The sequence below is a fragment of the Malaya genurostris genome, chromosome 2 (genome assembly GCF_030247185.1).
Source record: "Malaya genurostris strain Urasoe2022 chromosome 2, Malgen_1.1, whole genome shotgun sequence".
In the NCBI taxonomy this organism is placed as follows: Eukaryota; Metazoa; Arthropoda; class Insecta; order Diptera; family Culicidae; genus Malaya; species Malaya genurostris.
In genome coordinates, this window is record NC_080571.1 from 259,736,381 (window position 1) to 259,757,113 (window position 20,733).

At 39.2% G+C, this 20,733-nt stretch overlaps 2 protein-coding genes across 6 annotated transcripts in view; one reads left to right on the forward strand and one right to left on the reverse strand.

Annotated features, from left to right (window-relative positions):
* Nucleotides 1–20,733, forward strand: part of LOC131429690 (dual specificity calcium/calmodulin-dependent 3',5'-cyclic nucleotide phosphodiesterase 1A-like) — a 614,729-nt gene that overhangs the window by 354,915 nt on the left and 239,081 nt on the right. The gene's annotated exons all lie outside the window — the stretch shown is intronic.
* On the reverse strand, nucleotides 5,291–19,767 carry LOC131429694 (maltase 2-like). The gene is made up of 3 exons (XM_058594003.1): nucleotides 19,204–19,767; nucleotides 6,480–6,770; nucleotides 5,291–6,416 (listed from the first exon to the last, which is right to left on the reverse strand). Exons 1-3 carry the CDS (start codon nucleotides 19,714–19,716, stop codon nucleotides 5,400–5,402), a joined length of 1,821 nt encoding a protein of 606 aa, XP_058449986.1. The 5' UTR covers nucleotides 19,717–19,767; the 3' UTR covers nucleotides 5,291–5,399.

Sequence of the window (20,733 nt, forward strand, 5' to 3'; positions counted from 1 at the left end):
GTTATCCTCACTAGAGATGGTCGGGTATAGAAATTCTTATACCCGAACCCGACCCGTACCCGAGTGATCAGCAAAAAAAATTACCCGTACCCGACCCGTACCCGATTAAAAATTTAAAAAATTACCCGTACCCGACCCGTACCCGATCAATAATAAAAAAAAATTACCCGTACCCGACCCGTACCCGATAAAAAATAAAAAATTTAACCCGTACCCGACCCGTACCCGATTAAAAATTACCTGTACCCGTACCCGACCCGAATGAGTAGTAAAAAGTTTACCAAAATTCAGGATGGAAAAAATAAAGTGTTTTAGATAGCGAGCTAGATAGAGCGTATCAGGCTCTAGTTTGTCAGTAAAATACATTAAAATGCTTGTTTACATTTAAACATATAAACAAAGACAAATAATAAAGACATGTATGTGCTTACAAAACTATATATATAAAAATGGATGTAAGTTTGTATGTTTGTAACGCGATAACTTCGGAACTACTGAACGGATTGCCACCAAACTTGGCACAGGTACTTCTTGTATTTCAAAGATGGTTTAGGGAGTATATTTATATGGTAGGGAGCGTAGCACGTGTCATTACCAAGGGGGGGTCATGAAAAAATTCATATAACTTGACAAGAGTCGATACGTTTTGAAGACCGTAGAAACATTTTGCATACCTTAGATATGACTATATGGGGGGTGGATGTAGCAAGTGTCTTTAAATAGGGGGGTGTAGTGTTTAAAACGGCATAATTCCGAAACTACTGAACGGATTGCCACCAAACGTGGCACAGATACTTCTTGCTCTTCTGAGATGGTCATAAGGATATTTTAATGGAGGAGGGAGCGTATTAAGTGTTCTTAACAGGGGGAGGTCATGAGAAAAATTGACTAATTTGACGAGAATAGATACTTTTTTAAGACCATAGAAACATTTTGCATGTATTAGATATGATTATATGGGGGGTGGATGTAGTAAGTGCCTTTAAAAAGGGGGGTGTAATGTTTGTAATGACATAACTCTGGAATTACTGAACGGATTGCTATCAAACTTGGCACATGTACTTCTTGCTCTTCAGAGATGGTCATAAGCGTATTTTTATGGGGAGATGGAGCGTAGCAAGTGTCATAACAAATGAGGGGTCATGAAAAAATTCATGTAACTTGATGAAAACCGATATTTTTTGAAGATCTTAGAAACATTTTGAATACCGTAGATATAATTTAATGAGGGATGGATGCAGCAAGTGCCTTTAAAAGAAGGGTGTAATGTTTGTAATGGCATAACTTGAAAACTATTTAACGGATTGCTATCAAACCTGGTACATGTACTTCTTGCTCTTCAGAGATGGTCATAAAAAATATTTCCATGGGGGAAGGGAGCGTGGGAAGTGTCCTTAACCCTTAACAAAGGTGGTCATTAAAATATTATCTAATTTGACAAAAATCGGTACTTTTTGAAGACACTTTTGCACAACTTAGATAAGATTATAAGGATATTCTGTGGAGAGAGGCTGTAGTAAATGCCTCTAAAAAAGGAGTGTAATGTTTGTAACGGCATAATTCCGGAACTATTGCACGAATTGCTATAAAATTTGGTACAGTTATTTCTTGCTCTTCAGAAAAAGTCATAAAGGTATTATTATAGGGGAGGAAGCGTAGCAATTATCATTAACAGAAGGAGGCATGGAAAAAATTCAAAAATTTGACAAGAATCGATAATTTTTGAAGATCATGCAAACATTTTCAATACCTTAGATATGATAGATATGGGGAGTGGATGTAGCAAGTGCATTTAAAAAGGGGGATGTAACGGCATAGCTCCGACACTACTGAACGGATTGCTATCACACTTGGCATAGGTGCTTTTTGCTCTTCAGAGATAGTTGTAAGGGTATTTTTAAGGGGGAGAGCGTAGCAACTATCCTTAACAGGGGTCATGAAAAAATTTTTTTAATTTGACGAGAATCGATACTTTTTGAAGACCATAGATACTTTTTGCGCAACTTAGAGAATCGACATTTAGACTAGAAGGAGGGTTTTTGAAAATAAATTTTATTCTCCCATTTTTTATAAAACAAGAGAGTGGCAAGAATTTCAAGGTCGTATTTTTCTTTAAATAATTTTAAAAGTTCTGGTTCCATTTTGCGGGGAATTCAAAGAACTAAGGGAAAATAGTCTTTGTCTGCTTATGAACGTGAGTGTATTCAAGTCTCAGCATAACTACAAAACAACTAAACGAATCGCCATCAAGTTTGGCACATGTACCAAAGGTGGGAATCGATATTTTTTGAAAAGCATAGATACTTACTACACTACTCAGGGTAATCATGAAGGAGATCTGTAGTACGTTCACTGACAAATTTCTAGCAACTAAATGAGGTTTGTCGAGAAATGAAATTTATGATTATTGAGAGATCTGAGATGGGGCACTGATCATTCGCAATTTGAACATGAACGGAGTATTGTTCGATCGGGTTTCCGTCTAAGTTATGTTTCACTACAAGAGTATTTCACTAAGCAGGACAACTTCGAGAAGTTTTTTCGGTCTTCCCTTCACGAAACATTTCCGAGCAACGCCGGGTAATTCAGCTAGTATTAAATAAAAATCTGGTCCGTTCCCGGTCTTCTGAAATGGCCGCACTCATCGCTTGGTGGAGCGCGAGATTAATTGCATTGTTATCATTTCGACCAAAGTGTGCCATGAAATCTCAATATATACAAATGGGCTAACGTATCGAAAGGGTTCTCACGGTTTGACATTTGCATTATGAATGCGATGATGGGAACTCAGCAGTGCAACCAATTTATCACCATTGGTGCCAGTTTCACGGAGGACCGTAGATGTGCGCCAAAAAAAGATCGTGACTGTCATGTCTGGAAATTCGTTTGTGATATAAATACACTGTGAAGCATGAATAGATTTCCAATGTCTTTGGTACTTTATACTCATTTACAAATGTCAACAAAAGGGAGTAATATCTACTCAAATTTTTCGAGAAGCATATTTATCCAAAATGTCGTAATACCCATTCTATTCAATTTTTGGTAGGTATGGTTTTTACGAAACAGTGCGACTTTTGATCCAATTCTTTAGAACCACAAGTAAGCGTGCTCATTATCTTGACACACAAATAAAAATTCACATTAAAATCACTTGAAAAATCACGAACATCCCCTAAAATTGATAGAGTATCATCGGTTCGTTTACGTGAATTGACCAAACATCGAATAATTCACGTGTATTCCCGGTGTGAAAAATTCAATTTTGAAAATGGTGAACTGTGAGTCCTTCAAGTGTAAGTAGTTTGAACATTTGTAGGTACTTTGTAGGTACACGTGGAAATTAAGGAGATATTCACAAAAGAGAAAGTAAACAAAGAGAAACTCTCATTGGTTTATGTGCCCTTATGAAATGTTGACATCGAACTGGCAATATAGCTCAACTTGCTGTGCCATCAATCGGTGTCATTTCAAGTGAGGTGACACCACCCAGAAGTGAAGAATAAGAAGAACTTCTATGCAGATTTTCTGAAATAAATGTTCATGTTTTTATGGTTAGAATCCTAATGATTTATATGTAAATTTTGAAAATCTCCAACCAATATTTAAAATAACAGTTTTCTGGTATCTGAATGTGATATGAGTACTACACTACATTTTATATATTAATCAAATAATTTTTACTGGATTGTGCATTAAACAGCTTTAAAATGGGAGTCCATTAAAACCTACGTGGAAAGTAGGGTCTGACCGCAACATCTTAGAGCTTAGGCAGTGTATCTTATTAAATATGTTATAAAAAAGTAGGGTGAAAAATATTCACATAACTTTTCACGTAACTATGATTGATCGTTTTTTTTAAATGAAGAAAAGAAATGTTTTTTTCTGGAAAAAGATGCCAGTTTTCAGGTCTGGTTCTAGGCGCGAATGTCAAAACCCCTTGAATCAAATTGTTTATTTTTCGGAACAACTGTTTTGCAATAAAAAATTCTCGTCAACGTGTAAACATGACATGTGAAGTACAAATGGTCGGGTAATCGATCAGAAAAAAAATTTACCCGTACCCGACCCGTACCCGAGTGAGTAGTAAATTTTTTTACCCGACCCGACCCGTACCCGAGTAAGCAGTAAATTTTTTTTACCCGTACCCGACCCGTACCCGATCGAAAATAAAAATTTTTACCCGTACCCGACCAAAAACCCGTCGGGTACGGGTACGGGTCGGGTTTCGGGTAAAATACCCGATACCCGACCATCTCTAATCCTCACCGAACTTCCTGATTGCATTTCGCACGGCTTTTTCACTTACTCCTTCCATTTTTGCTATCTTTCTCAGTGACAGTGCGCGTTCTGTGCACTATTTTTACACAATTTTTCGACGTTGTTCTGTTGAAAGTCCACACATTTCGAAACAAACTGATGAAAACGAATAAACAACTGCACAAGTGGTTAAAGAAGAGTGTAAACAACAGGACGCAGCCATAAAAATTGACAGATTCTGAACCATTGCGAAATGGCAGCGGTTTTTGGTTTCGTCCATAACATAGTTTATGGGACAGTCTTTATATCATAAAACATCAAAGCTCCGGTACTACATTCCGAAGCGGAACTTGATTGTCTGTTCTATTATATGAAGGAAAGTGGGTAAAATTGTTGTGACTAATAGTTATAATAATTCTAATAACTAAATTAAACATTACTCAAATCGAAATAAAAGTGAGACATGAACCATAATCAGTAGATATCAAATTAACCGGGGATTTTTCCATGCACAAACTAAAAGCCATTCCCTACCATTTAAACGTAGTGCAATTCGCTCGATAATTATACTGATAAGCAATACAGGACAAAGTCGACCAAAACTAACGACGTATCATAGCTTTCATGTCCCAATCGTTTTTCCGCAATAAACCAGAACCGGATAAGTGTGTTATCGTCCAATTTCGCGCACAAAAATTATCATATCAATAGCACCCCGAAGCAATACGATGCTGATGCTGATGTCGGCCCGGCCCTCAGTTGCGTATCTTCAAATATATCTTGCAGGAAACCATTTGCTGACTGACATACACAATATGACACTGGAATAAAAAAGTATTGATTAAACATTAATCTTATCTTGCCCAACAGCGACCGTGGCAACAGTCAATAAAACATGTTCTTTCTGTATCACATTATTCAGCTTAGAACGAATAGATTTGTCGTCGTGTTTCATTTGCAAATGGTTGTTAATCAAGGGGACATTTTTCTCTCAGAAATGTGCTACACAAAAACCTCACAACTCACAATCTTCGAAACAAAAATCATTTATTGTGTTCTTTGTCGCAGTACGATTCCGAAACATCTATCACTTTCCAATATAAATACCTAATACTATTATCGATCAGCCCTCACCATGATTACTGCAGCAAAGATCGTAACACCGATGCCAGCAACAGTAGCAACACTGATCCGGCGACCGCAGCACTGCTGCTGCTTATCTCGAATACTACCGCATCGAAATTCTTTAGCTTCAAATTTTCAACATTGGTGAGCACGTCATCCACCTTCAAATCGGAATCTGGTGTGGTAACAAGCACCTTCGCTTTGCCGATTTTGGAGTCAAGAGTTTTCAAATTGACCTCGACGGTTGACGGAGCCATGTTGACTACAACGGCGTACGAAGTGTGGTCCTTCAGTGTTCGCGTAAACGCAAATACGTTGTTGATCAGGGCCTGCGAGCTAAAGTCACCGTACACGAAAGTGTGCTCCTTTCGCAGCTCGATCAACCGTTGGTACAGTTTGTAGATGCTCTTATCGGCCGCTTTCTGTTCGGCTAGATTCAACTCGAGGTAGTTTGGATGCACCGGCAGCCAAGTTTTTTCCGTAGCAGCAGGTGAGAAACCCGCGTACGATGTATTATCCCACTGGAATGGGGTCCTCACCGGATCCCGCGTGTACAGTTGATAGATTTCTTTGTTGGTATTCTTCGCTTGCGGATCCTGGGTCTCCTCGAACGTGATGGCCCGATTGTCTTCCATGCCGATTTCCTCTCCGTAGTAAATGACCGCCATTCCCGGCAGAGTTAGCTCCAAAATGGCAAAACTTGCAGCTCGATCGCGACCGAATCGGGACGCAATTCTTGGGCGGTCATGATTGCCCAGAACCCAATTCGCACTTGCTCCATTCGGCATGTTTTCCAACCACTCGTCGATTATTACCTTCATCTCCGCTGCATTCGAACTATTCGTGATTCGATTGATCATCGCGAAATTGAACGGGAACTGGGATCCATTGCGCTTCTCATCACCGTACCAACGCATAGTATGCTCCAAGTCAGCATACGCTTCAGTCATCATCAGTTTGGTGCTGCCGGATTTGGTTGACCACGTGTCAAACAGCTCTCGCCAATCGTAGATGAGCTCATAGGATGCATCCTACAAGAGAACCCAATACCTGAAAATGATTGAATTTAGATGCACAATAGGGTGCATGCTTACCTGATTCATGGTGTAAATGTGATTCAAGTTTTCGTAGAACAGTTCACCATTCTCGTCGATCAGTGGTTCGTCTTTGAATTGTTCGTCCTCGTAGACGTGATTGATTGCATCGATGCGGAAACCATCGACACCCAGGTCGAACCAGAATTCAATCATGCTGGTCATTTTTTCCCTCACTTTCGGTTCGTTGTAGTTCAGATCCGGTTGGCCTTTGTCGAACTGATGCAGATAGTATTTCTCCTGATTATTCACTGTCAGTTTAGTCCATGCGTCCGTATGGAATACGGATTGCTGTCAATGAAAACAAAAACGTATGTCAGATGAAAGTGAATGAAATTACAAGTATCGACCGAGTATGAAGTTTTTTGTTTACTTGCTACACAACTTTTAAAGGTTTCGAACTAATGCAGGATTTTTTTCAACAGAAAGAAATAAACATTGTTCTAAGATAAAAAACTTTATTTTTTTGATCAAGCACAAGTTGGTAATTTTTCATCACGGCAATGCATGGCCATATATTGGCACTCTAGCACTTATAGTCAGCCTCTAAAATGGCTAAACTTCAAGATAAACTATATTGCTACATGCTTTGCTATCATTTATTGTTGAAGCGAAAGAAAAATTGTCATTGAGTTTCACTACGAACGAGTCAGTAGATTGTGGAAGCAAGTTGTTCGATTACCATGTTCTATACAAAACTTCTATTCAGTTAGCCTATATACATATTTCCGAAGACCAGATCCCCGAGATCCAATATAACGATGACCATTTCGCCGATGTCCAGTTAGCCAATGGCCAGTTCGTCGATGTTCCCTGAAGAACAATTCACTGAGGACCAATTCGCCAAAGGCCAATTCGTAGGAAGCCTAATCTTCGAAGGCCAATTAACATAAAGACAATTCACTGAATGCCAGTTCGCCAAAAGCTAGTTAGCCGACGACCAATTAGTCAAACGATAAAAGGCTTTTGCGCGAAATACCAAATTGCCGAATGTCAATTTATCCAAGACCCTGAAGGCCTGTTCGCAGAAGACCAATTTGCCGAATGTCTTTTTGTGACGGTAAAATCACAGAACGCCAATTCTAACCCGCCGAATTTCACCAATTTCACCGAAAACCAATTTGGTGAAGGCTAATGCGAGAAGTCCAAGGCAATTTTATTGATGCGCCAGAGATCAATTCACCAAAGATCAATTTCGTCGAATCGTCCAAATCACGGTTGGTGCCATCTGAACCATGTTATTGAAATAATTTTTCCGTTTGAAGAATATCTAGATACTGTACGCGATATTTCCACCAAAAAGTCTCTTTTAAGACAAACCGATTCAGAAAATCAGATTTCTACGAAACGGCTCATGGTTAAATGTACCGGTCTCGGTAAAATCATGTACTCTAAATGATTCAGTTGTAAGGTAGATAAGCAAGCACAATTAAAATATGTTCACTGCATTTCGCACCAAATCGAACAAATGTTGGCAGCACCCTGTCAGACTTTATTGAAACCTTTTGGACATGTAGGTTTTGTCGCAGAAAGCAACTTTGCATTTTTTTTAAATTGGCTGTAATTGGGAAATTACAAATCCTACATAAAAGTGTTGTACTACTGAAGTCAAATATTCGATTGAAAATAGTGAAAAAAACATGTTTTAATCCACCTAGTGGTGTAATGATGCCTTTCTCATGTACATTTAATAATATGGTATTCTATTCAAAAATTTTCTCTTCGATTTTTGAAAGAAACCAAGTGATTGTTTATGCATAACATACAGAATAAAACAATGCTTTGATTGCGTAAGCCATCCTTAAGAGAACGAAATGGGTTCACTATTATATGCACTTCCGGCACCGCAACCCGAGAATCGGAATATTCAAAGTCGGTTCGTACGGCCACCAACTAACATGACACACAAAACTCTTCTAGTACGCACCCTATAACTCCGGATTCGGAAGTCGGATCCGGATGCAATTCAGAAATTCCATATGAGACCGGAAGACCTTTCATTTGAATCTAAGTTTGTGGAAATCGGTCAAACCATCGCTGAGAAAAGTGAGTGAGATCCATTTTGGTATATATGACCACTATTTCTGGTACTTCCGGAACCGGATACCGGGAACCAGGATAGCCGGAATCGGTTTGTTTAGTTGCCTACTGATAATGACTATCGATTTGTGTAGTTTTGAGACCAGTTTAGAAAAATTTTCACGTTTTTTGTTTCGCCGGTTTAAGTGGCGGTGTACAATATTGAACACACTTTACCCTATAATTCCGAAACCGGAAGTCGGATCCGGATGCAATTCAGGAATTCCATATGGGACCGGAAGACCTTTCATTTGAATCTAAGTTTGTGGAAATCGGTCATACCATCGCTGAGAAAAGTGAGTGAGATTCATTTTGGTATATATGACCACTATTTCTGGTACTTCCGGAACCGGATACCGGGAACCAGGATAGCCGGAATCGGTTTGTTTAGTTGCCTACTGATAATGACTATCGATTTGTGTAGTTTTGAGACCAGTTTAGAAAAATTTTCACGTTTTTTGTTTCGCCGGTTTAAGTGGCGGTGTACAATATTGAATACACTTTACCCTATAATTCCGGAACCGAAAGTCAGATCAAGATGCAATTCAGGAATTCCATATGGGACCGGAAGACCTTTCATTTGAATCTAAGTTTGTGTAAATTGGTCAAACCATCGCTGAGAAAAGTGAGTGAGATCCATTTTGGTATATATGACCACTATTTCTGGTACTTCCGGAACCGGATACCGGGAACCAGGATAGCCGGAATCGGTTTGTTTAGTTGCCTACTGATAATGACTATCGATTTGTGTAGTTTTGAGACCAGTTTAGAAAAATTTTCACGTTTTTTGTTTCGCCGGTTTAAGTGGCGGTGTACAATATTGAATACACTTTACCCTATAATTCCGGAACCGAAAGTCAGATCAAGATGCAATTCAGAAATTCCATATGAGACCGGAAGACCTTTCATTTGAATCTAAGTTTGTGGAAATCGGTCATACCATCGCTGAGAAAAGTGAGTGAGATCCATTTTGGTATATATGACCACTATTTCTGGTACTTCCGGAACCGGATACCGGGAACCAGGATAGCCGGAATCGGTTTGTTTCGTTGCCTACTGATAATGACTATCGATTTGTGTAGTTTTGAGACCAGTTTAGAAAAATTTTCACGTTTTTTGTTTCGCCGGTTTAAGTGGCGGTGTACAATATTGAACACACTTTACCCTATAATTCCGAAACCGAAAGTCGGATCCGGATGCAATTCAGGAATTCCATATGGGAACGGAAGACCTTTCATTTGAATCTAAGTTTGTGGAAATCGGTCATACCATCGCTGAGAAAAGTGAGTGAGATTCATTTTGGTATATATGACCACTATTTCTGGTACTTCCGGAACCGGATACCGGGAACCAGGATAGCCGGAATCGGTTTGTTTAGTTGCCTACTGATAATGACTATCGATTTGTGTAGTTTTGAGACCAGTTTATAAAAATTTTCACGTTTTTTGTTTCGCCGGTTTAAGTGGCGGTGAACAATATTGAACACACTTTACCCTACAATTCCGGAACCGGAAGTCGGATCCGGATGCAATTCAGGAATTCCGTATGAGACCGGGAGGCCTTTCATTTGAATCTAAGTTTGTGGAAATCGGTCAAACCATCGCTGAGAAAAGTAAGTGAGATCCATTTTGGTATATATGACCACTATTTCTGGTACTTCCGGAACCCGATACCGGGAACCAGGATAGTCGGAATCGGTTTGTTTAGTTGCCTACTGATAATGACTATCGATTTGTGTAGTTTTGAGACCAGTTTAGAAAAATTTTCACGTTTTTTGTTTCGCCGGTTTAAGTGGCGGTGTACAATGAATACACTTTACCCTATAATTCCGGAACCGGAAGTCGGATCCGGATGCAATTCAGGAATTCCATATGGAACCGGAAGACCTTTCATTTGAATCTAAGTTTGTGGAAATCGGTCAAACCATCGCTGAGAAAAGTGAGTGAGATCCATTTTGGTATATATGACCACTATTTCTGGTACTTCCGGAACCGGATACCGGGAACCAGGATAGCCGGAATCGGTTTGTTTAGTTGCCTACTGATAATGACTATCGATTTGTGTAGTTTTGAGACCAGTTTAGAAAAATTTTTACGTGTTTTGTTTCGCCGGTTTAAGTGGCGGTGTACAATATTGAATACACTTTACCCTATAATTCCGGAACCGGAAGTCAGATCCGGATGCAATTCAGGAATTGTATATGGAACCGGAAGACCTTTCATTTGAATCTAAGTTTGTGGAAATCGGTCAAACCATCGCTGAGAAAAGTGAGTGAGATCCATTTTGGTATATATGACCACTATTTCTGGTACTTCCGGAACCGGATACCGGGAACCAGGATAGCCGGAATCGGTTTGTTTAGTTGCCTACTGATAATGACTATCGATTTGTGTAGTTTTGAGACCAGTTTAGAAAAATTTTTACGTGTTTTGTTTCGCCGGTTTAAGTGGCGGTGTACAATATTGAATACACTTAACCCTATAATTCCGGAACCGAAAGTCAGATCAAGATGCAATTCAGGAATTCCATATGGGACCGGAAGACCTTTCATTTGAATCTAAGTTTGTGTAAATCGGTCAAACCATCGCTGAGAAAAGTGAGTGAGATCCATTTTGGTATATATGACCACTATTTCTGGTACTTCCGGAACCGGATACCGGGAACCAGGATAGCCGGAATCGGTTTGTTTAGTTGCCTACTGATAATGACTATCGATTTGTGTAGTTTTGAGACCAGTTTATAAAAATTTTCACGTTTTTTGTTTCGCCGGTTTAAGTGGCGGTGAACAATATTGAACACACTTTACCCTACAATTCCGGAACCGGAAGTCGGATCCGGATGCAATTCAGGAATTCCGTATGAGACCGGGAGGCCTTTCATTTGAATCTAAGTTTGTGGAAATCGGTCAAACCATCGCTGAGAAAAGTAAGTGAGATCCATTTTGGTATATATGACCACTATTTCTGGTACTTCCGGAACCCGATACCGGGAACCAGGATAGTCGGAATCGGTTTGTTTAGTTGCCTACTGATAATGACTATCGATTTGTGTAGTTTTGAGACCAGTTTAGAAAAATTTTCACGTTTTTTGTTTCGCCGGTTTAAGTGGCGGTGTACAATATTGAATACACTTTACCCTATAATTCCGGAACCGGAAGTCGGATCCGGATGCAATTCAGGAATTCCATATGAAACCGGAAGACCTTTCATTTGAATCTAAGTTTGTGGAAATCGGTCAAACCATCGCTGAGAAAAGTGAGTGAGATCCAATTTGGTATATATGACCACTATTTCTGGTACTTCCGGAACCGGATACCGGGAACCAGGATAGCCGGAATCGATTTGTTTAGTTGCCTACTGATAATGACTATCGATTTGTGTAGTTTTGAGACCAGTTTAGAAAAATTTTCACGTGTTTTGTTTCGCCGGTTTAAGTGGCGGTGTACAATATTGAATACACTTTACCCTATAATTCCGGAACCGGAAGTCGGATCCGGATGCAATTCAGGAATTCCATATGGGACCGGAAGACCTTTCATTTGAATCTAAGTTTGTGGAAATCGGTCAAACCATCGCTGAGAAAAGTGAGTGAGATCCATTTTGTTATATATGACCACTATTTCTGGTACTTCCGGAACCCGATACCGGGAACCAGGATAGTCGGAATCGGTTTGTTTAGTTGCCTACTGATAATGACTATCGATTTGTGTAGTTTTGAGACCAGTTTAGAAAAATTTTCACGTGTTTTGTTTCGCCGGTTTAAGTGGCGGTGTACAATATTGAATACACTTTACCCTATAATTCCGGAACCGGAAGTCGGATCCGGATGCAATTCAGGAATTCCATATGGGACCGGAAGACCTTTCATTTGAATCTAAGTTTGTGGAAATCGGTCAAACCATCGCTGAGAAAAGTGAGTGAGATCCATTTTGGTATATATGACCACTATTTCTGGTACTTCCGGAACCGGATACCGGGAACCAGGATAGCCGGAATCGATTTGTTTAGTTGCCTACTGATAATGACTATCGATTTGTGTAGTTTTGAGACCAGTTTAGAAAAATTTTCACGTTTTTTGTTTCGCCGGTTTAAGTGGCGGTGTACAATATTGAATACACTTTACCCTATAATTCCGGAACCGAAAGTCAGATCAAGATGCAATTCAGGAATTCCATATGGGACCGGAAGACCTCTCATTTGAATCTAAGTTTGTGGAAATCGGTCAAACCATCGCTGAGAAAAGTGAGTGAGATCCATTTTGGTATATATGACCACTATTTCTGGTACTTCCGGAACCCGATACCGGGAACCAGGATATCCGGAATCGGTTTGTTTAGTTGCCTACTGATAATGACTATCGATTTGTGTAGTTTTGAGACCAGTTTAGAAAAATTTTCACGTGTTTTGTTTCGCCGGTTTAAGTGGCGGTGTACAATATTGAATACACTTTACCCTATAATTCCGGAACCGGAAGTCGGATCCGGATGCAATTCAGGAATTTAATATGGGACCGGAAGACCTTTCATTTGAATCTAAGTTTGTGGAAATCGGTCAAACCATCGCTGAGAAAAGTGAGTGAGATCCATTTTGTTATATATGACCACTATTTCTGGTACTTCCGGAACCCGATACCGGGAACCAGGATAGTCGGAATCGGTTTGTTTAGTTGCCTACTGATAATGACTATCGATTTGTGTAGTTTTGAGACCAGTTTAGAAAAATTTTCACGTGTTTTGTTTCGCCGGTTTAAGTGGCGGTGTACAATATTGAATACACTTTACCCTATAATTCCGGAACCGGAAGTCGGATCCGGATGCAATTCAGGAATTCCATATGGGACCGGAAGACCTTTCATTTGAATCTAAGTTTGTGGAAATCGGTCAAACCATCGCTGAGAAAAGTGAGTGAGATCCATTTTGTTATATATGACCACTATTTCTGGTACTTCCGGAACCCGATACCGGGAACCAGGATAGTCGGAATCGGTTTGTTTAGTTGCCTACTGATAATGACTATCGATTTGTGTAGTTTTGAGACCAGTTTAGAAAAATTTTCACGTGTTTTGTTTCGCCGGTTTAAGTGGCGGTGTACAATATTGAATACACTTTACCCTATAATTCCGGAACCGGAAGTCGGATCCGGATGCAATTCAGGAATTCCATATGGGACCGGAAGACCTTTCATTTGAATCTAAGTTTGTGGAAATCGGTCAAACCATCGCTGAGAAAAGTGAGTGAGATCCATTTTGGTATATATGACCACTATTTCTGGTACTTCCGGAACCGGATACCGGGAACCAGGATAGCCGGAATCGATTTGTTTAGTTGCCTACTGATAATGACTATCGATTTGTGTAGTTTTGAGACCAGTTTAGAAAAATTTTCACGTTTTTTGTTTCGCCGGTTTAAGTGGCGGTGTACAATATTGAATACACTTTACCCTATAATTCCGGAACCGAAAGTCAGATCAAGATGCAATTCAGGAATTCCATATGGGACCGGAAGACCTCTCATTTGAATCTAAGTTTGTGGAAATCGGTCAAACCATCGCTGAGAAAAGTGAGTGAGATCCATTTTGGTATATATGACCACTATTTCTGGTACTTCCGGAACCCGATACCGGGAACCAGGATATCCGGAATCGGTTTGTTTAGTTGCCTACTGATAATGACTATCGATTTGTGTAGTTTTGAGACCAGTTTAGAAAAATTTTCACGTGTTTTGTTTCGCCGGTTTAAGTGGCGGTGTACAATATTGAATACACTTTACCCTATAATTCCGGAACCGGAAGTCGGATCCGGATGCAATTCAGGAATTCCATATGGGACCGGAAGACCTTTCATTTGAATCTAAGTTTGTGGAAATCGGTCAAACCATCGCTGAGAAAAGTGAGTGAGATCCATTTTGTTATATATGACCACTATTTCTGGTACTTCCGGAACCCGATACCGGGAACCAGGATAGTCGGAATCGGTTTGTTTAGTTGCCTACTGATAATGACTATCGATTTGTGTAGTTTTGAGACCAGTTTAGAAAAATTTTCACGTGTTTTGTTTCGCCGGTTTAAGTGGCGGTGTACAATATTGAATACACTTTACCCTATAATTCCGGAACCGGAAGTCGGATCCGGATGCAATTCAGGAATTCCATATGGGACCGGAAGACCTTTCATTTGAATCTAAGTTTGTGGAAATCGGTCAAACCATCGCTGAGAAAAGTGAGTGAGATCCATTTTGTTATATATGACCACTATTTCTGGTACTTCCGGAACCCGATACCGGGAACCAGGATAGTCGGAATCGGTTTGTTTAGTTGCCTACTGATAATGACTATCGATTTGTGTAGTTTTGAGACCAGTTTAGAAAAATTTTCACGTGTTTTGTTTCGCCGGTTTAAGTGGCGGTGTACAATATTGAATACACTTTACCCTATAATTCCGGAACCGGAAGTCGGATCCGGATGCAATTCAGGAATTCCATATGGGACCGGAAGACCTTTCATTTGAATCTAAGTTTGTGGAAATCGGTCAAACCATCGCTGAGAAAAGTGAGTGAGATCCATTTTGGTATATATGACCACTATTTCTGGTACTTCCGGAACCGGATACCGGGAACCAGGATAGCCGGAATCGATTTGTTTAGTTGCCTACTGATAATGACTATCGATTTGTGTAGTTTTGAGACCAGTTTAGAAAAATTTTCACGTTTTTTGTTTCGCCGGTTTAAGTGGCGGTGTACAATATTGAATACACTTTACCCTATAATTCCGGAACCGAAAGTCAGATCAAGATGCAATTCAGGAATTCCATATGGGACCGGAAGACCTCTCATTTGAATCTAAGTTTGTGGAAATCGGTCAAACCATCGCTGAGAAAAGTGAGTGAGATCCATTTTGGTATATATGACCACTATTTCTGGTACTTCCGGAACCCGATACCGGGAACCAGGATATCCGGAATCGGTTTGTTTAGTTGCCTACTGATAATGACTATCGATTTGTGTAGTTTTGAGACCAGTTTAGAAAAATTTTCACGTTTTTTGTTTCGCCGGTTTAAGTGGCGGTGTACAATATTGAATACACTTTACCCTATAATTCCGGAACCGGAAGTCAGATCCGGATGCAATTCAGGAATTCTATATGGGACCGGAAGACCTTTCATTTGAATCTAAGTTTGTGGAAATCGGTCAAACCATCGCTGAGATAAGTGAGTGAGATCCATTTTGGTATATATGACCACTATTTCTGGTACTTCCGGAACCGGATACCGGGAACCAGGATAGCCGGAATCGGTTTGTTTAGTTGCCTACTGATAATGACTATCGATTTGTGTAGTTTTGAGACCAGTTTAGAAAAATTTTCACGTTTTTTGTTTCGCCGGTTTAAGTGGCGGTGTACAATATTGAATACACTTTACCCTATAATTCCGGAACCGGAAGTCGGATCCGGATGAAATTCAGGGATGTATGGGACCGGAAGACCTTTCATTTGAATCTAAGTTTGTGGAAATCGGTCAAACCATCGCTGAGAAAAGTGAGTGAGATCCATTTTGGTATATATGACCACTATTTCTGGTACTTCCGGAACCCGATACTGGGAACCAGGATATCCGGAATCGGTTTGTTTAGTTGCCTACTGATAATGACTATCGATTTGTGTAGTTTTGAGACCAGTTTAGAAAAATTTTCACGTGTTTTGTTTCGCCGGTTTAAGTGGCGGTGTACAATATTGAATACACTTTACCTTATAATTCCGGAACCGGAAGTCGGATCCGGATGCAATTCAGGAATTCCATATGGGACCGGAAGACCTTTCATTTGAATCTAAGTTTGTGGAAATCGGTCAAACCATCGCTGAGAAAAGTGAGTGAGATCCATTTTGGTATATATGACCACTATTTCTGGTACTTCCGGAACCGGATACCGGGAACCAGGATAGCCGGAATCGGTTTGTTCAGTTGCCTACTGATAATGACTATCGATTTGTGTAGTTTTGAGACCAGTTTAGAAAAATTTTCACGTTTTTTGTTTCGCCGGTTTAAGTGGCGGTGTACAATATTGAATACACTTTACCCTATAATTCCGGAACCGGAAGTCGGATCCGGATGAAATTCAGGGATTCCGTATGGGACCGGAAGACCTTTCATTTGAATCTAAGTTTGTGGAAATCGGTCAAACCATCGCTGAGAAAAGTGAGTGAGATCCATTTTGGTATATATGACCACTATTTCTGGTACTTCCGGAACCGGATACCGGGAACCAGGATAGCCGGAATCGGTTTGTTTAGTTGCCTACTGATAATGACTATCGATTTGTGTAGTTTTGAGACCAGTTTAGAAAAATTTTCACGTTTTTTGTTTCGCCGGTTTAAGTGGCGGTGTACAATATTGAACACACTTTACCCTATAATTCCGGAACTGGAAGTCGGATCCGGATGAAATTCAGGAATTCCGTATGGGACCACGAGACCTTTCATTTGAATCCTAGTTTGTCAAAATCGGTTCAGCCATCTCCGAGAAAACCTAGTGAGATTATTTGACACACACACACACACACACAGACATTACTCAGCTCGATGAACTGAGTCGAATGGTATATGACAATTTTCACTAGTCGGTTTTCCAAGTGATTGCATAACCTTTCTATTCCCAACAAAGTTCTACACTGAAAAAAAATAAATGCTCGTCTTACAGCGTGTGAATGGTGGATAGAGAATATAATCACCTATCTTATGACAAAATTTCGTTCATGAGCTTCATCTGAAAAAATCAAGAAAAGCTTGACCCTTTTCAAAAGACAGTCTAGATCAATTTTGAAAACAAAACAAAATATACAAAGTTGCTTCTTGTAACAAAGTTGAAATGTTATGAATGTTTCATTAAACTCCGAGTACGATTTTTTGCGAAACTGAAATATAAAAAGGCGGCAGGTTAATATCAGAGACATAACTGGATGACGTGAATACGAATAAAGCATACATACTTTTTTCACACATTCGAAAATCGAAAATCGCACGTACTAGTTGAATGATTGTGTGAATTTGCAAACTATCAATACTTTACTTGCATAATTGTAACGGTACAACTTTGAGGTATGTATAGTGGACAATCAAAAATTCAACGTTTGAAATTCATTTATAAATAGAACAATCCATAAAAAATCATTTTAGCCATTTAGGGTTTCTAAATTTTAGCTGGGAATTAATATGACATTAATTTCAATAACTAACTTGTCAAGACCGTTTTGAAAACACAAATTGCATAGCGATTTGAAAATAATATCCGAATACAAGAATTCAAAAATATAAATTATTGATATCTACTCGCCAAGCGTGGCAAAAAAGTATGTATAATTCCTTCAAAAACTAAATATAATATAAATAAATTGTGAAGTATTATTCACTTATATACCGATATGATATACACTTCACAAACTAGATATTTTTAATGAACATCTTACAAGCCAGTTATAAATCCATATGAAAAGATTGTTTGAATAGTATTCAGTTCTTTTATAAAATAAGCTAGGTGATTTGCCAAAGATTTTGATCTGTAACAAAAAATGAACAATTTTGCTATAGGCAAGAAAATTAATTGTAAGAGCATTTTGGTTATGAATTAATTGACTAAATTGACCGTCTTAAACAACATGCACAAATGGGTTTCCCTAATATTAGTCAATTAAAAATACTCATGCTGTATAACCATAGTAAGTGTCTGTTTCACTAGCAAACGAAACGTGCCGTAAGCCCACTGCAACTCAACCACTGAAAATATTCCGTATTGCTATGTGTCGGTTTTGCACGATGCGCTTTGTGCGATGATTCGTTCAATTCATGCGGTTGAAATTTTACGCGCCTTATTTTGACACAGAATTTCACCTTAATGCTCGTTCAAATCAAACATTTTATTTGTAATTAGCTCATACTACTGAAAACTTTATCATAAATTGCTGACCATATTTTCGATGATACAGAGAAAAACGTATGTTGTCGCGTTGAATACTACAAGATATATTCACGATTAAGTTCTACTCATTCTAGTGTAGGGTAAATTTTGAAGAGTAAAGTAAGTCGTATTCACGATAAAAACTTTAACCATGCAATCTTGCAACATTTATACTGAATAGTTGGATTGATTGAGAATCTTAGTAAAACGTTTTATAGAACAAAAATCCAAAAAATTCTTTGTTTTTATTCAACTACTAGATCAGAAATAGTAAAACGATAGACTATAGACTGATCCATTCTACAATGTACTCTCCGATCAACCAGAGAGATTCAATTTTTCTCAGCAAGCTTCACAAAATTTACTAGCAACATTCCATTCTAGTAGAGTGTATGAACTTTCTAATTCACTATATTAAAACTAGTCGCCGAAACACGCATGGTAGATTTCGTAACGTAATATTACAGTTTTTTCAACGTTGACTTGAGAGAAAAACATGAAAATCATGCAAATTTTTTAAGTACCCAATTAAAATTTGATAACTTATTACCATTGACGGTCGAAAACGATAAAATTCTTCTCTTTAGAGAATACTTCATAGTCTACACTTAACCAGTTGTAGCTTCAACTGAAAGTTCAGTTTGCTAATCAATCACTGCACAACTACAAAACAAAACACTTCGATACGGAAACCACGAACTTACCCAATTGTTTGGTGGTCCGTTACCCTTTCCTTCCTTCCAGACGTAGAAATTTTCATAATCTTTGTTACCCTTCTTTGCTTCCACGAACCACTCGTGTTCATCGCTTGTGTGATTCGGAACAAAGTCCAGGATCACTTTGATGCCCAGCTCCTTAGCTTGCTTGATCAAATCCTTCAGGTTTTGCAGCGTACCAAAGATCGGATCCACGTCCTCGAAATCGGAAATATCGTAACCGAAATCTTTCATCGGCGATTTAAACAACGGACTAAACCACACTCCCGTTACTCCAAGGTCAGCCAGATGCTCCAGCTTCTCCGAAATTCCCTTGATATCTCCTATCCCGTCACCGTCCGAATCCTTGAACGAACGCGGATAGATCTGATAGAACACTCCGTTTTCCCACCAGTCCAGTTCCGAGCCGTGATCGTGATCTTCGTCTTCGTCTCTGGCAGTGCTTTTGGCTGCCGCCAAGGCCAACAGCCCGAGTAGAAAGAACCACGTGGTTCCCTTCATTTGCTACCTGTACCGGAAGGAGGATTCAAAATCAACTAGCACGAATTAAAACGACCGGAGGGCGAGGACTATGCATCCGATAGCTTTGCACCACTCTTTATAGTGCTTCTTTTTTCGGCCGAAGTGCCTTATCACTGTGCCTCCCGAGATAAAACCTTGATAAATCGGAACTGTGCGCTGGTCACGATTTTGGGCTATTGCTGGCATGATACCAATTGGGATTTGACAATGAGCACTCGTTCGTCGTAATGTGCGTTATCTGGGGGGCGACAGGTTTTGATAATATGGCGCTTTTGGGAGGTAAATAGATTGGTAAAGCAACATATCCAATCATTATATAATGCATTACTTCTAAACATATAGAGCCAAAGCTTTCAATTTTTTTCAAATACTGTGTAAGTTTTCTCCAACAGATCGTGAAGATTTGATCCGATTTTCTAGTAAACGGTATCAACCTTTTGAGTTCATCGGAAGTAATAAGTAACTGAATAGATTTTTTTTCAATTTTTAATGTGTTATTTATTTTAATATGAATTATATCTAAATTGTTAAGATTTAAGTTGGGTGCTCAGTCACAAGTAACTTTTCAACTTTTTAGTAAATAGAATACAGTTTTGAAGTACTAAGAACAATCTGGAAGCTTTGCTAGGTCCAACAGTCACAACTCCCGCTAAATTGACGATCTGGACCACTGTTGAATGGTTCAATATAATGTTATAGCTTACCTTTATACGAGATAACACAACCTACTAAAACTACTGGTTAGCCATTATGAAATATTGCAGCAGTACGAATCAACAAATTATGGCCAAAGCATTACTAGGTAATAATAACTTTCGTGTACAATCCATCAGAAACACCCAAAACCGAAGATAGCAAGTAGGCTAAGAAATACGTTACCAACGTATTACAAAAGATGGTGCCATCAGTAAAGTTATTCTTTTGGAAAAAATGGACGTTCGTAACGAAGTACCAATTTGTACGATTTTTTTTCGTTTCCTGGGCGTAGTTAAATCG